The 27,290-nt window shown below is 42.8% G+C and overlaps 1 protein-coding gene across 8 annotated transcripts in view; it reads right to left on the bottom strand.

Moving 5' to 3' along the window:
* Window positions 1-27,290, bottom strand: part of sec31a (SEC31 homolog A, COPII coat complex component) — a 138,667-nt gene that overhangs the window by 63,767 nt on the left and 47,610 nt on the right. For 7 of the 8 annotated variants that reach the window (XM_085964844.1, XM_085964890.1, XM_085964880.1 and 4 more), the window contains exons 8-17: window positions 27,169-27,268; window positions 26,098-26,259; window positions 22,852-23,004; window positions 19,104-19,337; window positions 16,049-16,123; window positions 15,830-15,883; window positions 6,818-6,892; window positions 5,817-5,922; window positions 1,226-1,404; window positions 1,018-1,144 (exon numbers count right to left, since the gene is read on the bottom strand). In XM_085964844.1, coding sequence (XP_085820970.1) covers window positions 1,018-1,144; window positions 1,226-1,404; window positions 5,817-5,922; window positions 6,818-6,892; window positions 15,830-15,883; window positions 16,049-16,123; window positions 19,104-19,337; window positions 22,852-23,004; window positions 26,098-26,259; window positions 27,169-27,268 — 1,265 coding nt within the window. The remainder of the gene's footprint in view (window positions 1-1,017; window positions 1,145-1,225; window positions 1,405-5,816; window positions 5,923-6,817; window positions 6,893-15,829; window positions 15,884-16,048; window positions 16,124-19,103; window positions 19,338-22,851; window positions 23,005-26,097; window positions 26,260-27,168; window positions 27,269-27,290) is intronic. The other variant, XM_085964871.1, reaches the window with a different exon arrangement.

The following is a 27,290-nucleotide window of genomic DNA, read 5'->3' as shown; positions in this document are numbered from 1 at the left end:
AAATGATTTGGATGAGAATGTAAAAGGTATGATCAGCAAGTTCGCAGATGACACGAAAATTGGTGGGGTGGTCAATTGCGAGGAGGAAAGCCTCAGGCTACAGGACGATATAAACGGGTTGGTCAGATGGGCGGAAAAGTGGCAAATGGAATTTAACCCTGAAAAGTGCGAGGTGATGCATTTTGGACGGACAAATAAGGCAAGGGAATACACAATGAGTGGTAGGACCCTAGGAAGTACAGAGGGTCAGAGGGACCTTGGTGTACATCTACATAGATCCCTGAAGGCAGCGGAACAGGTAGATAAGGTGGTTAAAAAGGCATATGGGATACTTGCCTTCATTAGCCGAGGCATAGAATATAAGAGCAGGGAGGTTATGATGGAGCTGTACAAAACGCTGGTGAGGCCACAGCTGGAGTACTGTGTGCAGTTCTGGTCGCCTCACTATAGGAAGGATGTGATTGCTTTGGAGAGGGTGCAGAGAAGATTCACCAGGATGTTACCTGGGATGGAGCGCCTCAGCTATGAAGAAAGACTAAACAGGCTGGGGTTGTTTTCCTTGGAGCAAAGAAGGCTGAGGGGGGACCTGATTGAGGTATACAAAATGATGAGGGGCATAGATAGGGTAGACAAAGAGGAACTTTTCCCCTTAGTAGGGGGGTCAATAACAAGGGGGCATAGATTCAGGGTAAGGGGCAGGTGATTTAGAGGGGATTTGAGGAGGAACTTTTTCACCCAGAGGGTGGTTGGAATGTGGAACTCAATGCCCAAAAGGGTGGTAGAGGCAGGAACCCTCACAACATTCAAGAAGCATTTGGATGAGCACTTGGAATGCCAATGCATACAAGGCTATGGACCAAATGCTGGAAAATGGGATTAGACTGGACAGGGATGGATGGGCGGCGCAGACACGATGGGCCGAAGGGCCTCTTTCTGTGCTGTAAAACTCTATGACTCTAAGAGTCATAGAGTCATAGAGTCAATGACTCTATGACAAGGCAAAGCAATTCTACTCACCACAAAATGCGGCAAATTCATCAGGCCTAGCATACGTCAATAAGGCAGCCAAAGCTTCCTTCCAGTTCTGAAGATCACATGACTGTAGAATCTCTTTCCAGTCTCTTGTCACTACAGCATCTATCAACTAAACATTAGATTCAAAACATCAGAACAAAGTCCATAAGTAATAAGATTCAAAATGTGGTCAAAATGAAAACCACCTTACCCTGGTGATCTTGCTTTTTGTTTTGGCAAAGTATTTTTTTTGTGTCTTAGCCAGAAGTTCCTGTCCTCCAGCTATTGCTAATATGATGGCATCTGCCATTCGATTATCGTACAAGCAAAGATCGACGGCTCCTTCGAAGTTACCCGTCAGCAAAGCCTGAGTAATCAGCCCATCAACATCTGTAGTATGGAAAGGAATTTTAAACAATGTGTCACCAAAATATCTTAATCTAATCTATAAACCACTGAAATTCTTCCGTGCGGCACTAAGGCAGTGCTGTATTGTCAGGGTCGCCATCTTTCAGATGAGACATTAAACCGAGGCCTCATCTGTTCAGGTGGACGTATAAGATCCTTTGGCACTATTCAAGGAGCAGAGAGTTCTGCTGCTGTCCTTGCCAACATTCCTCTCTGAATCATCGCCATCAAAAGCCGATTAACTGGCCACTCATTGATTTGAAGCTTGTGAGACTATGCTCTGCACAAACTGACAGTCGCATTTACCTACATTGAATTGACTGCACTTTAAAAAGTAAACCATTCGAGCACCTGTGACATCCCGAGGACTTGAAGATATACTGTATAATATTATTTCCCTTTCCTAACCCAAGATTAGCACACAATTCCAAATAGGTACCTGTTTCATCCTTAGGGGTTGAAACTAAAGTAGGCCTGTGATACAAGACCAGTTAGTTGCTTTTTAGCACAACAGAGGTGTTGAGAGGAGCTTTGTGTGACTTGTAAATACGCCACCTCTGCTGCTGTGTGTAGCAATAACATTGTCGGAGTGTTTGGAGTTTTCCTTCTGGCTTCCAAGACTCCCCCCGATTTCATGTTTCTCGTGGTTGCTGAAATCTCACGTTCACTCCTCAGTCAGCAGCCTCGCTAAAAGGTCATGTTGAAGCTGCAGAGATGCTCCTCCCAGTTCAATTCAGGCTGTGTATTCCGCGTTGTGGCAAATGGCTGAATTCACCATGTACAGTATAAAGACAAATTTGCATTTGAGAGCAAATGGATGAATTCAGACAGAAGGTGACAGATGCGTAGATGCATTTTTATTTTGTGTTTGCATATGGGAAGGGAAGATAGATTGACATTTAAATGTGACAAGAGGCTCAATGAATTGAGATTTGGGATTAGAAATTACATTGCTTTGGGGATGGATATCTGGTGTTATGGGAGTGGAGGGATAGGAAAATTAGCTCTGACAAGAAAATCTGGGGGTGGGGGGGGGGGGTTGGGCTTCACAATCACAGGTTAATTTTAACACTTCATTACATGGGAAAGACTAAACCACATACACTGCTCTCATTGCACAGATGGGGCTGTATTTTCCGATCGGAGGCTTCCTGCGTGCGGAGGCCTCCAATCTGGAAAAAAATCTACAGACTTACCTGAGGGCTCCCAAGGTCCGGACACTTCCGCTCCTGGGCCTCTCCAACTCGAAATGCGCAGGGCCCACATATTACAGAGGCGCATACAGTTCGCAAGTGTCCCTGGGATCACGTGAGCCACGGGGAGCCAATCAAAGAAGGGAATCTCCCTTCATACACTTGACAGATAGACCTGTCAAATATATGAACGGAGATCACTCCAAAAACATTGTAAAATATTTTTAAAAATTTAAAAATCACATTTTTAAATGAGTTGAAATTACAATAAATTTAATATTTTAAACAAAAATTAAATTTTTTGAAAAAAATAAATTTTTTTACGGGGCTAAAAATAAACTTACTTTTTAAAGTAATTTTAAATGATAAACGAGCAAAAGAAAGTGTTTCTTTAAACTTTTTTTAGACTCTTATGCTGGTAAAAGCAGGCCTTACGCCTGCTTTTACCAGGCGTAAGATTTCTAAGGGTTTTCTGCGGGCGGAGGTTCTCCAGAAAGCAGAACACTCCCCCCGCAGAGACCCTTCTCCAGGGCAGGTGACCGATCTGTCAAGAGCATTCGGAAATGCTGGCTTTCAGCGTATGCGCTGCGCATGCCTGAAACCGGCATTTCCATGTCCCTACGGGTGTGTACACAGCGCGTACACACCCGCAGGGATCGGAATATATGGCCCATGTGATAAAATTTAGCTTTTATTTTAAATTTGTCTTCAATTTTTCGATATTTTCCCCACCAGACCTGCAACCTTCTAGTCCTGAGTGGGATTACCTTCAACTCCTGCGACATTAGATAGAATTTTGCAAAGTTCAACTTTGCTAGTAGTTGGATGGTGAGCTACCTTGAATGTCCCTTTTTTGTATTTTCTATAACTGATTTAAAGTCAGACTAACTTGTGCAAAGAAAGCATCACACAAGATAGAAACATAGAAGATAGGAGCCTGCTCTGCCATTCAATGAGATCATGGCTGATCATCCAAATTCAGTACCCTGTCCCTGCTTTATCCCCATATCCCTTGATCCTTTTAGCTTTAAGAAATATATCCAACTCCTTCTTGAATATATTTAATGAACTGGCCTCCACCGCCCTCTGTGGCAGAGAATTCCACAGGTTCACCACTCTCTGGGTGAAGAAATTCCTCCTCATTTCAGTCCTAAATGGCTTACCCCTTATCCTTAGACTATGACCCCTGGTTCTGGACTCATCATTCCTGCATCTAGTCTGTCCAGGCCTGACAGAATTTTATAGCTTTCAATGAGATCCCCTCTCAATCTTCTAAACTCCAGTGAGTATAAGCCCAATCGACACAATCTCTCCGCATACGTCATTCCTGCCATCCCAGGTATCAGCCTGGTGAATCTCCGCTGCACTCCTTCCATGGCAAGAACGTCCCTCCTCAGATAAGGCGACCAAAACTGCACACAATACTCACCAAGGCCCTGTACAACTGCAGCAAGACATCTTTGTTTCTGTAATCGAACCCTCTTGCTATACCATTTGCCTTCTTAACCGCCTGCTGCACCTGCATGCTTACTTTCAGCGACTGGTGCACAAGAACACCCAGGTCTCTTTGCACTTCCCCCTTCTCCCAATCTATTGCCATTCAAATAATAATCTGCCTTCCTGTTTTTACCACCAAAGTGGATAACCTCACATTTATGCACATTATAGTGCATTTGCCATGTTTCTGCCCAATCACCCAACCTGTCCAAATCGTACTGGAGTTTCATGACATCCTCCTCACAGCATACCCTCCCACCCAGCTTTGTATCGTCTGCAAATTTGGAGATATTACATCCAATTCCCTCGTCTAGATCATTAATATATATTGTGAACAGCTGGGGTCCTAGGACCAATCCTTGCGGTGCCCCACTAGTCACTGCCTGCCACTTGGAAAACGACCCATTTATTCCAGCTCTCTGCTTTCTATCCGCCAACCAGTTCTCTATCCAAGTCAATACCTTGCCCCCAATCCCATGTGCCTTAATTTTGCACGCTAATCTCTTATGCGGGACCTTATCGAAAGCCTTCTGAAAGTCCAAATACACCACATCCACTGGTTCTCCCTTATCTATTCTACCAGTTACATCCTCAAAAAATTCCAGTAGATTAGTCAAGCACGATTTACCTTTTGTAAATCCATGTTGACTTTGTCCGATCCTGTCGCTGCTTTCCAAGTGCTCTATTACATCTTTTATAATGGACTCTAGCATTTTCCCCACTACTGATGTCAGGCTTACCCACTTTTTCTCTGCCACCTTTTTTGAATAGTGGAGTAACATTAGCTACCCTCCAATCCATGGGTATTGTTCCAGAGTCTATTGAGTTCTGGAAGATGATCAGCAATGCATCTACTATTTCTAGGGCCACTTCCTTAAGTACCCTAGGGTGTAGATTATCAGGCCCTGGGGATTTATCGGCCTTCAGTCCCATCAATTTTTCTAACACCATTTCCCTACAAATACTGATTTCATTCAGTTCCTCCCTCTCATTAGACCCTATGTTCCCGGCATCTCTGGGAGGTTATTTGTGTCCTCCTTTGTGAAGACAGAACCAAAGTATGTATTTAATTGATCTGCCATTTCTTTGTTCCCCATTATAAATTCCCCTGATTCTGACTGCAAAGGACCTACGCTTGACTTCACCAATCTTTTTCTCTTCACATATCTATAGAAGCTTTTACAGTCAGTTTTTATCTTCCCTGCAAGCTTACTCTCATATTCTATTTTCCCCTTCTTAATTAATCCCTTTGTCCTCCTTTTTTGAATCCTAAACTGCTCCCAATCCTCAGGATTATTGCTTTTTCTGGCCAATTTATATGTCCTCTCCTTGGATCTTATGCTATCCCTAATTAAAACATTTTGTGAAACAGGAGTCAACTATTCATTCTAACAAGGGCTGGCACAGACACGATGGGCCAAATGGACTTCCTCCTTCTGTGCTGTAAACGTCTATGACTCTATTTGGCAATACACAGGCTTTATGGAAATTGCTTCATGGAAAATCTAACAACTGCATTAGTCAGTTCTGGGAGTGAATTTTCTTAGGTCGATTAACTTTAGCAAAAAGGTCACGTAAATAAAAAATAAGTGGTGATTTCAGTTTTGTACGTGTGTGACTTCTTCACTAAATTTGTGGGAGAAAGTTTACTCCCTCATTGTTTTTCTTTAGAATATAAATCCCCAACTTCTACAAACTACTGACCTCCACTGATAGAAATATTGAATTTGGTTTCATCTTCAACTTGCTTCTCAGATGTGGATTCACTGAGGTCCAAATCTTCTTCATCCTCTTCGTGCTCACTTTCTGCCTATATGGCAAATAAACAAAAAGTTAAATATATACAGTATACAAAACACCCACATAGATGCCACAAATACATTTTATCACCAGCATTTGTATTTAAGATATAGTCTATCTTGTTCAGTATGCTAAGTGTGTTCCATTACTTTGAAGAATATGGTCACCAAGAGATGTGATGTATTATAAATTGTAGAATTTTATGACTGTCAGCAACTTTTTCTAGTACAGTATAATCTCAAACTAAATTATGAAGCACAGTCAAAATCCAGATTATAAGGTATAATCCTAGACTGGAATATATAATGTAGTCCCAGACTAGTTTATGCTTTTCCTTGATGGTTCAGCCACTTTATCCAGTTGCTGAGTACTGGAATAGCTGAGGCATAAAGCCCAGGAAGATCTAGGGTTCAATTCACAGCCTGTGTTCCACTCACTGAGCTCAGCCAGCGCAGCAGCAGATGCAGTACAGCTGGCCTCAGAACCTGTGTTAGCAAGAGGAAAATCAGCCGTGGTTCCCATCCCCGATAACTATCCAGCATCCACTCCTGGAAATGTGTGTGTGGACATCAGGAGAGGACAGGATCGGCTATGATGTCCTCTCTCGTCAAAAAGCTGCCAATATTCGCAGTAAAGGCCATTAACGCAAGTTAATGGAGGGCGACTGTACCCGAGCAAGGAGTCAGCACCTTCAGGGAAGAAGGGGAGAAAATCCCTTTTGAAAAAAAAATTGTTGTTCTGTATGATTGCTAAACAAGAACATTCAACACTCTGATCAATCGCTAACTGTGGAATTTGCAACATAAAACACTGGTTTCTGAACGAGTGCAAGTACTACCAGCACAAAGTGTTATCCACATTGCACACAGATAAACTACAGTAAAAAAAAAGGGATTATCTAATACCTCCCCCAGGAACTGATCTTCTGTAGCAGGGCTGTCTTCAGCACACTCTGCTGTCTGCTCAGAGTCACTGGGAGCCTTAAAGTGGAAGGGTTAGATGACAACACCATAAGGAAGAGTAGGAAACACAAGCAAAGCCAGAAGATAACAATGTCAGGGTCGACAATGGGGTAAACTTATTCCACAAGTGATAGAAGTCATAATACCATAAGGTCTATGTGCAAGACCAGTGAAACACTGCGTTCTTTATAAACCTTTCCTGAGTCGTCAGGTAATGGTGGTAAGATACATTCCACTCACCACTGCCAATGGCTCCAAAGACTTTTTAAAAAATTAAATAGATTATAAAATAAAAATGTGAGTGAGTTAGCAAACTGGGATCTGAGCCCAGACTGAAGCGATCAAGTCACCTCCCTCTGCTGACTGTTAACGGTCCGACACAAAATGTGTTTTAGCCTTAACCCTGTTCCTAGGAGGTGTGGACCCATGTTCTATAATCTGGCACTATGTTGGTAATTGCTCTCAGAAGGGCCACAAGGTGACTGATGTGGCAAACAATCATCCCACTGGTGCAGTGCTGGCTATTCCAAAACTGAAACACACTATTTAGGCAGAGTGGAGGGAGCTTTATTCTGCAACTCATGTTTTACCCAACCAGAGAGTACTCGGTGCTGATAATGGTGCTTGAAAGTATTCAATTGCTCAACAATAACATTCATTACCTTCATGAGTATAAAAAAAATTCAAAAACGATAAAAATGTTTCTTTAAAAAAACAGAACTGCACATTTGCAGTTAGATCAGGTAAATAATATGGTCTCCAAACTCAAGCATTGTTAGGTGTAAGTGATCTAAATCATCAAGACCCCTTCTAAAAATTAAAGTTAACATCCTTTTATTTTGCACCATCTATTTCTTTGAATTTTTGAATATTTCGGTTAAATGAGTGATGAGTGACACTATTGGGGGTACTGGCTTTGCGGAGTTATTGAGCTCAATGGCAAAGCAGCCTAATTATCATTAATGCCGAATCAGTCGTGAACCATAGGGAAATTCAGTGTCAACTGTATCTGATAATCTGCTTCCTCACATCATTCGGCTCTGTAACTCTCCCAAAGTCATCAACAATAGTATTTTAAAAAAAGGACAAATGGATAAAGAAGTCATCATTTTAAAAACTGAGCTGATGGCAAGGCTCCCTCTTTAGACTGGAGGTCACTTCAGTTCTATTGCTCATAATGATCAATATTTATACAAATGCAGGGGCTCACTTCAGAATTGGGTAATACAGAAATGCACTGCCTCAACTAAATATCTCACACACACACAGATTAAATAAAGTACTCAAAAGGATGGAGTATTAAGCAGCCTCTATTTAGTAGTCTTTATCACCAGTGAGGCAAACTAATGGCCCAGAAATTCGGGTTTCCACGGGTGAGTACGCACGGGGTACTCACCCGTAAGCCCAATGGAAGTGCCGGTTTCGTGCATGCACTGCGCATGCGCGGGAAACCGGCACTTCCGTTCCCCTGAAAGAAGGGGTTCAGAGGTCGAACGCGTGCGCAGGAGGGGCTGCGCGTGCGCATCGAACTTACGTTTTTTTGCAGGTTTTCCCGGGAGGGTAAGTCTCCAGAAGTTAGGCATATAAAAAGCAGTCGCAAGGCCTGCTTTTTACAAGGTAAGTGGTGAATTAATTAAAATTAAAACATTTTTTCCACAGGTTTATTATTTTTAAATACTTTAAAGAAAGGTAAGTTTATTTTTAGCCCCATTAGAAAATGTAATTAATTTAAACAACAATTTACATTTTTGAAAAAAAGTTATTTCATGTCATTTATAGTTTATTTTAAAAATGTGATTTTTTATTTTTTTATTTGAAGATTTAGTGATTTTTGGGGCTTATAGTATTTATAGGTTTGACCTGTCAAACTTATGAATGAAGCATTCCCTGCTGCCATTGGCTCTCCATGGCCCACGTGATCCCAGGGGACGCATCGAACTAACTGTGCCCCTGGGATATGCAAGCACTGTGCGCTGGCAGTTGGAGGAGGCCCAGGATCGGAATCCCACGGGGGCCCACAGCTCAACGGCCGGCGCAGTAGGTAAGTGCAGGTCGGGGGCTTGCACCCGTGGGAAGCCCCCGACCCGAATTTCTGGGCCATTTATTCGTCATCTGTGCTTTTTATTTACATCACAGGTTAAAATGTGGACACACCCTGGTTTAAGACAAATTATCCACCTAAACTTAACAGAATGCGGTTGAGGTGCATTCTTATTCTAATGCTATAGCACCGTAGTAGTTAATGGAATATAAAACACTTCTGCAGTTGCCCATCTGACTGTTAACAGGAATCTACCATATACTACACAAAATAATAATTTATTTATTTTTTACTCAAAGGTGAAGGATGTTGTGGTGGGGATTGGAACATTTAAATTTTGGGCAGGCAGTACCTGCATCTGATACTCCCAGTTTAGGTACAGCAGAATACAACTCTCTCTGCTCTGCTGCAACATGCTCCCCAGCCCCAACCTCAGGGGAACATCCCCAACTGCACTAATGTGATGCTTCTCCATTTTCCACACCAGCCATGAGTGATCTCTCGGAATGAAACTGCCAATTAGTGCCAAATGATGAACCGTTTTATGCTGCAGACCTGTGCTCATTTGGAATTAGATTGAGATTGCTCAAATTGATTTCACATTAGAACTTTTACAGCCAACAAGAACAGACTTTCATCCGTCGGAACAGGAGTAGGCCGCTCGGCCCCTTGAGCCTATTCCGCCATTCATTTAGATCATGGCTGATCTGCACCTCAACTCCATTCAGTCCAGTTTGGATTTAAACTCATGATGCAAAGTTGAAAGGCCAGCGTCGAACACACTGTGGCAAATTTTAATCTTTAAAAAAGAAACTAGCCAGTTTGATCATAAACTTTGTTTTGATTTTTCCATCTTGTGGAATAATATTTACCCCATGGTTCGTACAACTGTAGTAAAATTCAATACAAATCAGCGAGACAGAATCAATCACATTTTCAGATCAAATAATGATTAATTTATGTAATTAGTACAATCAAAAAAAATGGTTACTTCAGCAAATCTAGTTTACAATCCAGGGGGATAGAGTGCGGAGACTAGAGAAACTGGTTAAGAGAAATAGGATAGAGGTGTTCAAAATTATATGGGGCTTTGATAAGGTAAATAGGGAAAAACTATTTCCATTGCTCAGTGAGTTGGTAACTAGAGAACATAAATTCTACGGTAACAAAAGAATGAAGGGAAAGGTTAGAAAAAAGGCAGTGCGATGCCCTACCAACAACAGTGGTGGAAACAGAATCCATAATAGCTTTTAAAGGGAAAGTGGACAAACATCTGAAAAAGAAAAATTAAAAGGAAGCGGGGAAAGTGCAGTGGAATTGGACAAAGTGAACAGCTCTTTGAGTCAGCACGCCCATAGCTGGCCGGATGGACGATCCCCTCCGGTGCTGCAAAATTCCATCATTTTATCGACCATTTGCTAATTGTTGAAACTATAACACTGAAAATCAAGCTGTGTTCCTTAAGTGCAATAAGTACATTTCTTTACTGCTGGCAATAATTATAAAACACCATTATTTATTGAAAAATTCAGCAACTAGCAACCAACCTTAACTTCACGAAAAAAGTTCAAATAACAGAGGCCACAAGCTGAAAACTTAAGAGTAGGAGGGAAGTTTCAATATAAAAATAGAAACGGATAATGAAGAATCAAAGTTATGGATGCAGGACTGGTAGAGTTTGGTGAGATAAGAAGGGATTGGCTTCAAATGAACTTGGCAGAAAAGCCAGCAAAAAGGTTGATGGATCAGCAGTGGGAAATCTTCAAATACGAGATGCATAATACAAAATAGATATACTCCTACAAGGCAAAAAGGGGGTGGGTGCATCAAAGGACAGAATTCTATGGATTTGCGTGGGTTTCCTCCGGGTGCTCCGGTTTCCTCCCACAGTCCAAAGATGTGCGGGTTAGGTTGATTGGCTATGATAAATTGACCCTTAGTGTTAGGGGGATTAAATACGCGGGGTTACAGGATAGGGTGGGATATGTGTTGATGTAGGGGTTACAGGGATCGGGTGGGATGTGTGTCGGTGCAGGCTCGATGGGCCGACTGTGGGGTTTCTGTGATTCTGTGAAAGAGAGGTTAAAACTAAACTGAAACTTAAAAGGATGATGTGATAAAATGAGGGCTAACAATACTGAAGAAAGACATGAGGAATATAAAAAGTATTGTAGGGAAGTAAAAAGGAAAATGAGAAAGTTACACAGGGAATACAAAAAAAACCGATCAGATAATATACCAGAGAATAGTACAGGATTTTATAAGTATAATAATAAAAGTAAAAGTATAATTAAAAAGTGTGAAGGACCACTTAGGGATGAAGGGGGAATCTAGTTGGGGAAGTTGAAGGTATGGCAGAGATATATTTTTAAAATATTTTGCATCTGTTCCCAAATCATGGTTAAAGAATGCAGGTGTGCTAGATATCAAATTTGCTGATGGCACAAAGGTAGGGGGTTTGGTAAAGTGCAAGGAGGACAAAGCTATCTCTGACCATTTCCTCGTCTCCCTTACCACCCACATCTCCCATCTCTCCTCCAGTCCCACTACTTTCATCATCTGCTCCTGGAAAAAAAACTTCCACCGCACCCCCCACCCCAATTTGCTTACAACCACCATCTCAACTTACCAAATCCCTCGCTTCTGGTTTTCAACTCACAATTACACTGCTGCAGCTGTCATTTTGCTTGAACACTCGCTTACTTTCATCTTCAACACCATTTTTCTCAACTATTACCGTCTCCCACCCCTGCCATTTCCCCACATACAGCCCATCTTCATTCCCTCAAGTCGGAGAGGTGCCAACATAAGCACTCTTGGTGTACAACTGGCTTAGCCATCCATCGCTAGATCTGGCTTTACCACTAAGGTCTACTGGGCCTCAGTCTATTCTGCCAAAACAGCCCATTATTGCGGAATCATCCTGGAGGGAAAGCATAACTCTTGGCTCCTTTTTTCTACGACCAACTGCCTCCCTAAATCCATCTTCAATGCCCCCTCCTCCTTCACCTAGTGCAAGGAACTCATGGATTTCTTTGTTTCCAAGATCGGGGACCATCATACAGCTACTTGTGGCTTCCTCCCTTTCTCTTGCTCACCACCACCTCCAGTCCTGCACCCACTCCTGCCTCTCTGAAGTTTCTCCCCCATTCCTTCTGCCTTCTCCACATTTATCACATCTATGAGCATCCGCCTTCCTTGATTCTCTTCCCACTCGACTCCTGTTCATACAACTCCCTTTTTCTGCCCAGTACTACCTGATATTGTCAATGGTTCCCTCCTCAAGCATTGTCCCTCTCGCCTTCAAAATCACCGTTATCACCATCGCCTGAAAAAACCCACCCTTGACCATTTTGCACTGCTAAATACCACCCATCTCCAACCCCCACCCCCCTCCACCTTTCTTGCCTAAGTTCTTTGACGGCGTCATTGCCTCCCAGCTCCATGCCCAACACTTCTGTAACTCCTGTTCAAATCCCTCCAGTCTGGCTGCCACCCATCACACAGCACTGAAAGGGCCCTTATGAATGACATTCTCTGTGAATGTTATCGTGTGCATCATCTCTCCTCACCTTCCTCAACTACTCTGCACCAAGTGATACAGTCAACCAATGTTCCCGTTAAGCTGTGTGGTAGTCAGGACGTCCTGCGGAGGCCACTTGCCGGCTTTCCAATGGAAAAACTGTGCATGCGTGGAGATTTGAATGGCTGCGCACCCAAAAAAAGAACTTACAGGGAACATTGCAGTCAACCATGCCATCCTCCTCTAATGACTCCCTTCTGTTGTCCAACTCCACAGAACTGGTCTAATACCATTCTATTCCTACTTTCCAGAACTCAGAGCATCTCCAACAATGGCTTCTCTTCCTGCCCCCACAATGAGCCACTGGAGTCCCTTAAGGGTCTATCCTTCGCATCCTCCACGTCCTCATTTGCATGCTTCCCCTCGGTGACATCATACGCAGACATGCAGTAAACAAACACATGTATGGCAATGACACCTAGTTCTACCTCTTCAACACCTCCCTTGACTATCTCTGTATGGTTAGAGTTGCCCAACATCCAGACCTGGATGAATCATAAATTTCACCTGTTCCACCAAAACTCTGTTCCCATCCCTAGCCACCAGCTCAGGCTGAACCAAATTATTCACAATCTCAGCATCTTATTCGATCCCGAGATCAGCGTCCATCTCCACAACACTGCTCACCTTCACCCCTACCTCAGCCCGTCTGCCACCGAAACCCTCCAGACGCACATGCTCCAATGCTGTCCTCCCATCTTCCATAACACTCCAGTTTGTCCAAAATTCTGCTGTATGTATCCTATCCTGCTTACACATCATTCTTGTCCTGGCTGACCTACATTGGTTCCCTGTTCTTCAATGCGTTGAAGTATAAATCCTCGTTCTTGTCTTCAAATCCCTCCATGGTCTCATCCACCCTTTCTCCACAACCTCCTTCAACCCTATATTCCTCCGAATGCTCTGTTCCTCTAACTCTGGACTATTGTGCATCACCCATCACCATCAGTGGCAGGAACTTGAGTCACTTTGGTCCTACCCTCTCGAATTTTGTGGCTCAACCTATCCACCACTCTCTCCTCCAGATAAATTTGTGCAGGCCAATGGTTAGGCCCCAGGTAGAGTACTGTGTGCAGTTTTGGGCACCCTATTATAGAAAGGATATTAAAGCTACAGTGTGGGTACAGCACAGACTGACCAAGGTGGTACCTGGCAAGAGAAAATATAGTTATAAGAGACTGGAGATAACTGGGACTATGTCTACTAGAGTTAACATTATCAAAGCTTTTGATAAGAGTAATTAAGGAAAAATTATTTCCTCCGATTGGGAAATCAGTGATGAAGAGTCTTTCACCGGAACTTTCAACTTCAGCGGAGGCTTAAAGCTGGTGCTCCACTGCCTCTGTGCTGTCAAGGCTGTTTGTCCAACACACAGTCATGAATGAGCTGCAATTTTCTCCAATTAAACATTAGGACGACAGAAGCCATTGTCTTCAGCCTCTGCCTCAAACTCCATTCCTTCCCGCTCCCTGGCCACTGTCTCAGGCTGAACATCCTAATCTACTCTGAGCTGAGCTTCCAACCCGTATCCTCTCCATCACAAAGACTGCCTACTGCCTGCTTTGTAACATCGCCCATCTCGGCCCCATCCAACATTCCATCTACTGCTGAAACCCTCATCCATGCTTCTGTTACCGCCAGACTCGATCATTCTAATGCTATCCTGGTCGACCATCTATCTTCCATGCTTCATAAATTTGATCTCATCCCAAATGTTGCTGTACTAATCCTAACCTGCACCACTTCCTGCTCGCCCATCAACTCTGTGCTTGCTGACCTACACTGGCTCATACGAATATACGAGCAATGATGGACAGATAAAGACCCTCTGTTCTATCGAGCCTTTCCCACACAATTGCGTATCCTTCCGATACACCACTCAAAACCACATGATTTCCTGGGAGAGACCAAAAATCAGATTTAAAAAACAACTCAGGCCAATTTTTTGGTGGGGGGGGGGGGGGGGGGGGTGGAATCTTGGAAATTTCTCTTCGACTCATCTAGGTGATCGAAACTAGTCAAGGAGATCACAACAATGCCCAAATTTAAAATTGACATTTTCCTGCTCAAATCTGTCTACAGCTTTGTTCCTTCCTATTTTTGTGTTCCAACTCTGACATCTTGCATACGCTGACTCCCTTTCCCCCACCATTGGCGGTCATGCCTTCAGCTATTTAAGCCATAGGACCTGGAAATTCCTCCCTAAAAATATCCACCTCTTTCTCCTCCTTTAACGTGCTTCTTAAAAGCTACCTCTGACCAAGCTTTTAATCACCTCATCTAATAGCTTCTTCTTTAGCTCGTAGTCAATTTTTGTCTGAATACATTCCTGCGAAGCACTTTGGGAGGTTTTCCTACATTAAAAAGGCACGATATAAATGCAAGTTGTTGTCGATATTGGATCAGCCGCCTCAAACACCCCGACAGATTTTCCTTTCTTTTGAGATTAATGGCAAGGAAAGTTTGCGGGGTGTATAATGGGCATCTGAGCCGATATCACTCATTTTATGCCCCTGCCGAAGTTGAAAGTTCCGTCCATCAACTTAAAACTGTCACAGAGTGAGGAGAGTGTTTAGGCAAAACTTCTTTGTGCAGAAAGTTGTTACAGGATAGAATACTTTGCCACAGGTAATGGTTGAAACATACAAAATTCTTACAGGGCTCGACAGGGTAGATGCAGGGAGGATGTTTCCCCCGGCTGGGGAGTCTAGAACCAGGGGTCACAGTCTCAGACATTTAGGACTGAGATGAGGAGAAATTTCTTCACTCAGAGGGTGGTGAATCTTTGGAATTCTCTAGCCTAGAGGGCTGTGGAGGCTCAGTCGTTGAGTATATTCAAGACAGAGATCGATAGACTTTTGGATAATAAGGGAATCAAGGGATAGGGGGATAATGCAGGAAAGTGGAGATGAGGTAGAAGATCAGCCATGATCTTATTGAATGGCGGAGCAGGCTCGAGGGGCCAAATGGCCTACTCCTGCTCCTATTTCTTATTATGTGAAAGACCACTGCAACTTTTAAAGGAAGAATAGATAAACATTTCAAGCAGAGAAAGACACAGGGCTATGGGAAGACAAGACAGTGGGATTAATTTTGATTTCTTTTAGCAAAAAGCTGGCACAGACAGTGGGCTAAATTACCACCTTCTGTACTGTAAACATAAACTATAAACAAACTGACAGAATGGCGTTTTATTAAGAAAATATATATTTTTTTACATATAAAAACCTTTTATTTGTGCATAGGATTGCAGGACAATTATTTTTCCAGTTTCACAGCCTGAGATGGCAGAGATATGTGCTACATTTTGTTTGCTTTGTATTGTCTGTACCTGATCTGATGGAAGCCCAATCTTGTCTGCGCCACTTTGTAGCGCTGTTGCAATCTAAAGCAGAAATGTACAAATGTTGAGGTTAAAACCGTGCTAGCCCAAGAAAAATATTCTCAGTTACATTGTTATCAATTAATCCTTTCGCCAACAGATTATATGAATAAATTTCAGTTTCTTTCTTTTTACCACCCAGATATCACCAGTAAATCTTCTACCTACCTTCTCTGCAAGTTCTTCTTGCTTGTATCCTAAAAGCTCCAAGTATTTATTGCGATGATCTTTCTCAAAGTTCACCTGTGTAAAAGGAGATAGAAAAATCAGTATAACGGCACTGTGAGATATACCAGCTGAGCTGACTCTGGTGTATCTGTGCTGATTTACACTTTCCATTCAACCAGAAAATGTTAAGTATTAGTGGAGATCAAAAGAAAGGCCACAAATGCTGGATTCAAAACAAAAAATGTTGGAAATGCACAGGTCAGTCTGCAAATCAAAGGAAGTGAGGGGTGAGGGAGATGGTGGGCCGAACCTTCCAAATCCCAATGCACCAGCTTTGGAAGCATAAGGATGAGGAAAAAGTGGTGACGACCTGTAATGTCAGTCTCCACCCCATTTGGATATGATCCACATTTCTAGCAGGTCATAGCAAGTGGAGGAAGCTGGGGTTTGAAGCGGTTTCATTTTATCTAACTGATGTAAGAGCGTCATTCTGACACTTCCACATCTTTTTCTGGCCATAATGCTGTGTTTATGGCAAATGAAATTAACCCCTATTATAACTGGCTGTCTCAGGCTGCTAGATGCCGGAGCAAAAAGGGCCAAAGAGATTGTTTTAGCAATTTAGAAGCCATTTCTGGCCCAGTTTTCATATTTGTTTTTTTCCTGGCACTCTAAGTTCTCAAAGCATTGTGCCAATTGTTTTAAATGTATTTATTTTGTCTGCAGCAGCATTACTGCCATCGATGGGTTTCCCAATGGAATTCTTCCTATGTGAGGTGCTGGGTAGAAGGGGGCCACCAGGATGTCAGGCAGGTTGGGATGTACAAGAAATGCTCAGTGCCTATCTGTTGGTAACCGGACGCCCACTTCTGCAGACAGAGGTGACCAGACCTTCCCTTGACAGACAGTGCACGTGGAGGCTCCAACTCGGAAGGTATGGTTCTGACAATAAGCACGATGTCACAGATACTTATGCATGGCCGAGTATTAAGCACTCCAATTGCAGCACATTATGTTTTACTGGTATAAAGCTTAACCAATCACTCAAAGTTTTATTATGGTGTTTGGCAGCAATTATGAAGTAAATAAAACATTTATGTGCCTAAATGGATCCATACAACACACATCGAAGCTCCCCTGATGACTCAGCTGGTCGATCAAATGAACGGCAAAACCATACATGTCTGGAAGGTTATAGGTTTGATTCCTGGTTTGTTTTGAGTTAAGCAACCTCATCCAGGACGGCCATTGCAGTGTTACAATTACCCTCTGCATCCCTAGGTTAAGGAATGGGTAACTGGGCAGGGTTCCTGCCCTTTATTGCTAAACGATGACTGCTGGGGGAAGTACATCTTTGGACAGTTTGGAAATTGAGATCAGGATCAGGTTCGGTTGTGATGCTTCTGCAGTTGAACAGCCTGCTGACACTCAGTCTCTAGGCTCACGCATGAAGAGTGAAGAGATACGGGAGGATAACCAGTGACAATGGAACCACAGCCCAGCAAAAAAGGTCAATGTGCAAGCAAAGAGAAAATAGTGGAAAAGAGGAAAATGACACTGGCACTCGATAACGCTCCAGTGAAACCACACATGAAGTACGTTATACAGCTGTGGTCGCCAGACTTACAACAAGGATTAGAGCCAAAGGAAAGGACAAAAGGATATTTTAGATCATTTAGCTGTGAAGGGAGGTTAAGAAAGCAAACACTAAAACTACTCTTGGATACATTTCTGCAAGGCAAGAATAAATTACGTCTGAAAGCAATTAGTGGGCAAGAGGCCTCTTGAAGCTTGCCTGATCACCTATAAAGGGACGGAGAAGATTTTAGCATGACGACTAGTGGTGAAACATTTTTTGTTGAAATCAGACAAAGGATGGGGGCGAGGACATGTGGGGCAGCTAGTCTTTTCTCGGATACTTATACTTATAGTCCAAAGATGTGCGGGTTAGGTTGATTGGCCATGATAAAAAAAATTGGCCCTTAGTGTTAGGGGGGATTAAATACGTGGGGTTACGGGGATAGGGCTTGGGTGGGATGGCTGTCGGTGTAGGGACCGGGTGCTAGGGTTTGGATGATCAGCCATGATCTCGTTGAATGGCGGAGCGGGCTCGAAGGGCCAAATGGCCTACTCCTGCTCCTATCTTCTATGTTTCTATGGATACGGTCACTGAAGACAGACAATAGGGGAAAATATGATCCAAGTTTTAAAGTAAAGTGCAAATTGATTATTTTGTGCAAAATCAGGATACAAGAGGTTATGATTATTGCCTAAAGAATCCACAAGTTTGATTTAAAGAATAACCTCTTCATTTTCTTAGGAGGCCCGACTTTCCTGGCCCTTGCACCAGAGGAACACTTAGTTCCATGGAAGTAAAGATTAGGAAAAAGGGGTGGAGACCTAGATTTCCACTGTCTTTAATGTTGCTCTGTGATTTCCAGGGGGAGGGAGTGGAGCCTGGCCTGAACCAGCTGGAGCAGTTATAATGAGACATAAGGAGGGGATCCTGGCTTCCCACCTTATTACCCTCGTGTGCCACTTGCTGGGTGCCCTGGCACCAGAAGACAACATCCCTGTGGCATACTCTCACTGACTGGAAGGTATGTAGGGGCGAAGAATTACAGGTAGGCCTGATCTTCTCATTTTCAGGCACCACCTCCCCCTCCAGGATCTTGAGATCCCCACTGGCAGCCAGAAAGTCTCAATCCCCATGGCAACTTCCTCTGACTTACCTGACCCCAACACCAGTGCAAGAGCCTGCTCGCCATTGACCGGGCATTTGGGGACAATCAGCCCATGGAATATACGCACTGCTACCTACTGTGGTTGACACTTGTTCGTTCAAAGCATTCCCAAAGGTATTGCACCAATTTGTGGTTCAACAAAAAAAGTGTTGAGACATGGACTGGGGAAATTAGTTGAAACCTTAAGCTATAAATCTGCATGCAATAGCAGTTAAACAGCCTTCCCAACACGTTTCATAACTGTACGTCAGAAATCAAACATAAGAAGTCAACAGTCTAACAATTCTTTCTTTATCTACATTTCTCCTCACCTTTAAGAACCCCCAAACGTTCCTCTCAAAGTCTGTCTGGGCAGCATTAACTTTCGACTGACAGTACTCCACGAAGCCTCCCGAATGTATAGTCGACTGCAGCTCATTGGAACGGTTCAGGAGCTCCATTTCTGTGACAACTTGACTGACAAACACTTGGAAAGGAGCTTCCTGCTGCTGCTGCTGCTGAGGTTGGGGCTTCAAGTTCTGAAAAGTGACCAGCTTTCCTCCAAACTTTGCATTGAAAATTGGCGACAAACAAAACCACAAAAAACAAATATGCAACGGTGAGAGAGAGAGAAAAAAAACAGGCCAGTGGTTAAGTTCAATTTACAGTAATGGCAAGTATATAAGTATGTCATATTAATCCATTTAAACTAAATGCTAAAAAATTTTAATTTTATTTTAAATCACTGCACCAGCATACAAATGTTCAAACACACTATGAGAGTGATAAAAATCATAGAATCACAGAATAGTACAGCACAGAAGGCGGCCATTCGGCCCATTGAGTCTGCACCGGCTCTTTCGAAGAGCAATCCAGTTAATCCCACTCCCTCGCTCTTTCCCCATAACCCTGCAATTTTTTCTCCTTCAAGTATTTATCCAATTCCTTTTTGAAGGCTACTGTTGAATTTGTATTCACCACCCTATCAGGCAGTGCATTCCAAATCCTAACCACTCATTGCCTAAAAAACTTTTTCCTCATGTCACCCGGTTCTTTTGCCAATCACCTTAAATCTGTGCCCTCTCGTTATCGACCCATCAATCATTGAAGACAGTTTCTCATTGTTTACGCTATCTAAATTCATCATGATTTTAAACACCTCTATCAAACCTCCTCTTAGCCTTCTACATAAGAAATAGGAGCAGGAGTAGGCCACTTGGCCCTTCGAGCCTGCTCTGCCATTCAATAAGAACATGGCTAATCTTCTACCTATTCTCCACTTTCCTGCAATATCCCCATATCCCTTGATTCCCTTAATATTCAAAAATCTATGGATCTCTGTCTTGAATATACTCAACGACTGAGCCTTCACAGCCCTCTGGGGTAGAGAATTCCAAAGATTCACCATCCTCTGAATTTCTCCTCATCTCAGTCCTAAATGTCCAACCCCTTATTCTGAGACTGTGACCCTCAGCCAGGGGAAACATCCTCCCTGCATCTACCCTGTCAAGCCCTGTAAGAATTTTGTATGTTCAATGAGATCACCACTCATCATTCTTCTAAACTCTAGAGAATATAGGCCTAGTCTACTCAATCTGTCCTCATAGGACAATCTCCCCATCCCAGGAATCAGTCTAGTGAACCTTTGTTGCACTCCCTCTATGGCAAGTATATCCTTCCTTAGGTAAGGAGACCAAAACTGTGCACAATACTCCAGGTGTGGTCTCACCAGAGCCCTATATAATTGCAGTAAGACGTCTTTACTCTTATACTCAGATCCTCTTGTAATAAAGGCCAACATACCATTTGCTTTCCCAATGGCTTGCTGTACCTGCACGTTAACTTTGTGATTTTTGTACAAGGATACCCAAGCCCCTCTGAACACCAAAATTTCCCAATCTCTCACCATTTAAAAAATACTCGGCTTTTATATTTTTCTGGCCAAAGTGGATAACTTCACATTTATCCACATTATATTCCATTTGCCATATTCTTGCCCACTCACTTAGCCTGTCTATATCCCCTTGAAGCCTCCTTGCATCCTCCTCACAACTTACATTCCCACCCAGCTTTGTATCATCAGCAAACTTGGATATATTACGTTTGGTCCCCTCATCCAAATCATTGATATAGATTATGAATAGCTGAGGCCCAAGCACTGATCCTTACGGTACCCCACTAGTTACAGCCTGCCAACCCGAAAATGACCCGTTTATTCCTACTCTCTGTTTTCTGTCCATTAACCAATCCTCAATTCATGTTAGTACATTACCCCCAATCCCGTGAGCCCTAATTTTGTTTAATAACCTCATGTGTGGCACCTTATCGAATGCCTTCTGAAAATCCAAATACACCACATCCACTGGTTCCCCCTCATCTATTCTGCTAGTTACAACCTCACAAAACCTAACAGATTCGTCAAACACGATTTCCCTTTCATAAATCCGTGTTGACTCTGCCCAATCCTATTATTATTTTCTAAGTGTCCTGTGCCCACGTCCTTAATAATAGATTTTAGCATTTTCCCCACTACTGATGTCAGGCTAACTGGTCTGTAGTTCCCTGTGTTCTCTCTCCCTCCTTTCTTAAATAGTGGGGCTTCTCTGCTCCAAGGAGAACAACCCCAGCTTCTCTAGTCTATCCACATAACTGTAATCCCTCAACCCTGAAACCATTCTAGTAAATCTCTTCTGTACCCACTCCAAAGCCTTCACGTCCTTCCTGAAGTCTGGTGCCCAGAATTGGACACAATACTCCAGTTGGGGCCGAACTAGTGTTTTATACAGGTTTAGCATAACTTCCTGGCTTTTGTACTCTATGCCTCTATTTATAAAGCCCAGGATCCCATAGGCTTTATTAACTGCTTTGTTAACCTGTCCTGCCACCTTCAAAGATTTGTGCACAAGCACCCCCAGTTCTTGCACCCCGTTTAAAATTGTACCATTTAGTGTGTACGGTCTCTCCTCATTCTTCCTACCAAAATGCATCACCTCACACTTCTCTGCATTGAATTTCATCTGCCGTGTGTCCGCCCATTCCACCAGCCTGTCTATGTCTTCTTGAAATCTATTACTATCTTCCTCACTGTTTACTACACTTCCAAGTTTCGTGTCATCTGCAAATTTCAAAATTGTGCCCTGTACCCCCAAGTCCAAATCATTAATGTATATCAAAAACAGCAATGGTCCTCGTACTGAACTTTGGGGAACGCCACGGAATACCTCCCTCCAGTCCGAAAAACAAACAAACAGTCATTCACAACTCTCTAATGTAAAATAAAAACAGAAAATGCTGGAAACTCTCAGATCAGGCAGTATCTGTGGAGCAAAAAGTAGAGTTAAAGGTCGATGGCCTTTCGTCAGACGCTGCCTGACCTGCTGAGTATTTCCAGCATTTTCTGTTTTTATTTCAGATTTCAGCATCCGCAGTATTTTGCTGTTGCACCACAACCCAGTTTTCTATCCTTTAGCCAATTTTGTATCTATGCTGATAGGAGGTGGGCTGTCAACCATAGCCATCATAACAAAAAGAGGGGGGAAAATGAATAAAACGGAAACAACAAATTGGCTGAAACTATACAACATAAAACTGCACGCTGAGGTAAAATGCCATCAAGTTACTTCATGGCTGCTGAATATACTCTCGGATGTGCCAGAGTTACACATGGCAGGAGAATCCCAGGTTCAATCTGCAGTCTGTGGAAAGTTGATGTCAATAGGGTGAGTGGTGAGAACACCACAAATGGCCTCAGTCTTCCTGGACTGGGTATATAAATTTAGCCGAGGTTCTTGCTTTCAATAGCTATCCAGTTACCACAGCAGTAAAGTGTGCGTGTGGACGCTGGATGATGACAGGAGCAACCTTGCTGTGAAGGCTCCCGCAGTCAAATATCCTGTCAACACACATTGTCTTAGTCTCACACGTGAAGAATGGTCATTTGGGTGAGGCCAGTAGATGTAGATTCATACTCAGTCATCACCTTCTAAGGAGGGGAGAAAGTGGGAAAAAGCTAAAAAATAAAACGTGTTATTTTCTAAATTATCTATTTTTACTGTAGATTACACAGATTTCAAAACTTACAGCAAATGTAGCTCCTACAGGGCGGCGAATCCACTTGGGTGGTTTTTTAAGAGGCAGCACAGCACTTGGCTGTGCTATGGATTGAGGGAGCTGCAAGGGAGGAAGGGTTTGTCCAGTACCGAATGGATCCAAATTCCCAAAGGAGGAGGAAATCTATCAGAAAAAGAAAAATGCGTCGTATTCATAGATAATTGGTCACAGAGCAAATAAAGGTATAAATGCACACTTAGAGGCAAGGAGACATCACTTAGGAATTCAGATATATGCTTGTACTAAGATCATAGCTGAAACTTAAATTTACCAAAAGACTTCAATAATCCTAAAATGCCCACAGTAGCTCATCCACCTTCAGATACAAAGTAATCTGTTATTTTGGAGGGGGTGAGGAGAGACAGACAAATTGCTGGGGTAAAATACACAGCTCAATCACCACTTTTCAATTGTGGAGTCATCTAGCTCACCTCCATCCACACCACCACCCCAGGGAAAAAATCCAGCACATTATCTCTTAATCACCGTCTAGTCCCAGAAAGAACATGGGAACATTAGGAACAGGAGTAGGCCATTCAGCACCTTCAATTAGATCATGGCTGATCTGCACCTCAACTCAATTTTCCACCCGTGCGCCATATCCCTTGATAGCCTTGATCCATTGATACCCTAGAAAATAGGTCGTCCCTCTAATACAGGTTTAGGACCAATAGTGGATAGTGTTGGCAAATTGAAGGAGGAACTCGATAGATATTTAGCAGGGATACTTGAGAGGTATGAGACACAAAGTAGTATATAGTATTTTTGAACTTTAGACCAACAAGATAGATCGTAATGGTCTACGTTTGTACATTTAAAAAGATATAGTTATAAACATCACCAGATGGCAACATAGAGGAGCAGCCCAGATGTATAGGTTGGCAGAAAGCTGGCTTGCCCTGTACAATACATCTGGGCATACCAGATTCCTAGTCTCAGCTGAGGAAAGACACAACAGAAGTCAGGTACTTCCCCATAGGAGGAACGGCAAATATAATTTGAGTAGTCACGCTAAATGCTTTCAGAAGAGTGCTAACGGAAGCTCGAAAGCAGGTTGACCGCCTTTTCAGTTGGGGAATGGTGTGTTATGCAGAAAGATTCAACAAATAGTTCTAGACTTATCGGCACAGACACGATGGGCCGAATGGCCTCCTTCTGTGCCGTAAATTTCTATGATTCTATGAACAACAACAAAAATTGTCATCTGCTGCAGACTTCAAGGCAGAAGCTCTCCCAATGTTCAATTTGAGTCTGTGTTCTTAAAGCAATATACAGAGGGTACTGTAGTCTACTGGTTATGGTACTGGACCAGCAACCCAGAGGTTGTGAATTCAAGTCTCACCACAGCAATTCAATAAATCTGGTCATTTGTGGGCTATTAGAAAAATTACCCATGAAAGCTGCTGGAATGTTAAAAAAAAAACAACTGGTTCGATAATGTCCCTCAGGGAGGGATCTGCCCAGTCTGACCTACATGTAACTCCAGTCCCACACTTAATGCCCTCAGAAACTAGAGTGGGCAATAAATACTTCCCACATCCCAAGAACAAATAAAAGAAGTGAATCACAGCAACATGCTTTGCTTTAATACAGTCATTGAGTAGAAAGGAGCTACACCCCAGTAGGAGTCACTGACTTCAGGAAAAAGGAGATGACAAAATTGGGGGAGAAAGAAAATTCAGTCTGTAGTTCAGTAACTTTCACCAAAATTAAAATACAAAAACTAAATACCATCCTATAAATAGGATCTTTGCTTACCATCTCAACATATTTGCAAGCTAGCAAAAAGAATAAACACCGACCCTGAGGACAATCTTTCCCCTCGTCCTCATGTTCCCCTAATAACAATGGCCCAGAAATTTGGGTCTCCACGGGTGAGTACGCATGGGGTGAGTACGCATGGGGTACTCACCCGTAGGCCCAATGGAAGTGCCGGTTTTCTGCATGCACGGGAAACGGCACTTCCGTTCCTCTGAAAGAAAGGGTTCAGAGGTCGAACACGCGCGCAGGAGAGGCTGCGCATGCGCATCGAACTTTCTTTTTTTTTCCAGGTTTTCCCAGGAGGGTAAGTCTCCAGAAGTTACACATATAAAAAGCAGTCGTAAGGCCTGCTTTTTACAAGGTAAGTGGTGAATTAATTTAAATTAAAACATTTTTTCCACAGGTTTATTATTTTTAAATACTTTAAAGGTACATTTATTTTTAGCCCCGTTAGAAAATAAAATTATTTTTTCAAAAATTTAAATTATTGTTTAAAATAGTTATTTCATGTAATTTATAGTTTATTATAAAAATGTGATTTTTTAAAAATTTATTTGAAGATTTAGTGATGTTTTGGGGCTTATAGTATTTATAAGTTTGACAGCCCTTCCTGTCAAACTTATGAATGAAGCATTCCCTGCTCCAATTGGCTCCCCATGGCCCACGTGATCCCAGGGAGCGCATCGAACTAACTGCGCCCCTGGGATACACAAGCATTGCGCGCCGGCAGTTGGAGGAGGCCCAGGATCGGAATTCCACGGGGGCCCACAGCTCAACGGCCGGCGCGCAAGTTAAGTGCAGGTCGGGGGCTTGCACCCACGGGAAGCCCTCGACCCGAATTTCTGGGCCATTAATATCTGATGCATCCTCGAAAAGCACCCCCACCTCGTCAACAGCTCATTGTCCCATCCACCCCAATCGCATCCCCAGCAGCTTGTCCCATCACCCCAATCACATCCCCAGAATCTTGTCCCATCCACCCCAATCGCATCCCCAGCAGCTTGTCCCATCACCCCAATCACATCCCCAGAATCTTGTCCCATCCACCCCAATCGTATCCCCAGCAATTTGTCTCTTCCGCCCCGCTCCCCCTTAACACATTTCCGAGAGCTCACATCTTCGATCTCTACATAATCTTATAAATTTTACATTTATTTTCTTGTCACCTGACTGCACTGCCCATGTATAACACTCTGCCCAATGGATCTGCTGATTTCTTCACCAACACAAAAGGGTGAGCATAAGTGACACTTTAATACATTGTTGTCAAGATTTTGGTGCTGTAATTTTTGCCATGTACATTTTAGCACTCCTTCTGAACTCAAACTTTTACCACAAGTGCTGAAATTATGTAAAAGCATCTTATTAGACACCGTGAAGTAACCCACAGCAGCAATAACAGCGACAAAACACAAAGAGATAAATCACCACCAGCTTCATAAAATATTTACTTACATTGTCAACCTGTCGCTGTCTTTGTGCATCAAGATTCCCACCCATGAGGGAGTAGATGCTGATACGGCCATCGAATGCAGCAGCAGAGAGGACAGCGGGATTCCTGGGGCACCACTGAATATCAAAGCACCACTGTGTAGCTGTAGGTAGCTCATACACCACCTGGTCACAGTCAAGAACAAGAAGACAATTAAACACACAGAGTAATAGTTAGGATGAATAATAATACATTTTTTGAATTAAGTCATACAGTACACTTTTAATACTGAATTCACCATTAAAATTTGCAATATGAAAACTGAAGGCAACTCCACAGGCAAGTATCATCACCAATATCTACATATCCATAGGATTGGTTGATTATAGGGATAAGCATGTACTATGGTTAAAGGATTCTCCATGGGACACAATGTTTTCCGTAAGCTAGGGTGAAGGTGGGAAATGTCTGGGGCATATCGACTGGGGCTGAACAGTGGAGATATGGGGATTCTGGAGACTGGTTTGATATCATTTAGGAATCAGGGAATATTAACACAGAACTTTCTCTCGGGTGATTGGATGGGCATGATAGAGTCCATGTTACAGTAGATTCTATATCGTCTGTGAAAGGACCACTCAATGGGCCAAATGGTGTTACTTCCTTATTTTCTTCAAAGACTCCCATTCTGGCCTCCAATGTTTTGTGTAGTTTTATGATTATATTCACCTACAAGACTCCTCTGTGGAAACCCATTGCAGAGAAAGGACACAGCTGAGTTTTCTCCATTTTTTTTCTCCAAATCTCTGTCAATAATTAGCTTAGTAACAAAAATGGCAAAAGTTAACTGGTCATTTACCACAAGAGCAATGGACAACACCATAAAAGTCATGTCCAATGGGTGCTATCCAATGTTTGTAGAAACTTTAATTGTGGTATAAATTGGGATACTCAATAGACACCAATGAAATTTAATTTTTACCTCATTTGTATGAAAAGACTTTTGGAACATTTACAACCTATACAAAGTGACATGCAGCTCTGTACCTAACCCAGTGCAAAGTTCACAGTGTTTTTTTTTAAATTTGGCTTACTTCTGCAGTGTTGGGGTTCCAGCAGAGCATGCGGTTGTCCTTCCCACAACTCAGAAGTAGCTCTGGATCTGCCAGGCTCCAGGCAATGGCTAAAATTCCTCTGCAGAACATATTCAATTCAC

Source organism: Somniosus microcephalus, chromosome 2 (assembly GCF_052327205.1).
Source record: "Somniosus microcephalus isolate GS21.2 chromosome 2, FLI_Smic_1.0, whole genome shotgun sequence".
NCBI classification, from domain to species: domain Eukaryota; kingdom Metazoa; phylum Chordata; class Chondrichthyes; order Squaliformes; family Somniosidae; genus Somniosus; species Somniosus microcephalus.
Note: the sequence above shows the minus strand (reverse complement) of the source record. Positions and strands in the feature narration are given on the sequence as shown.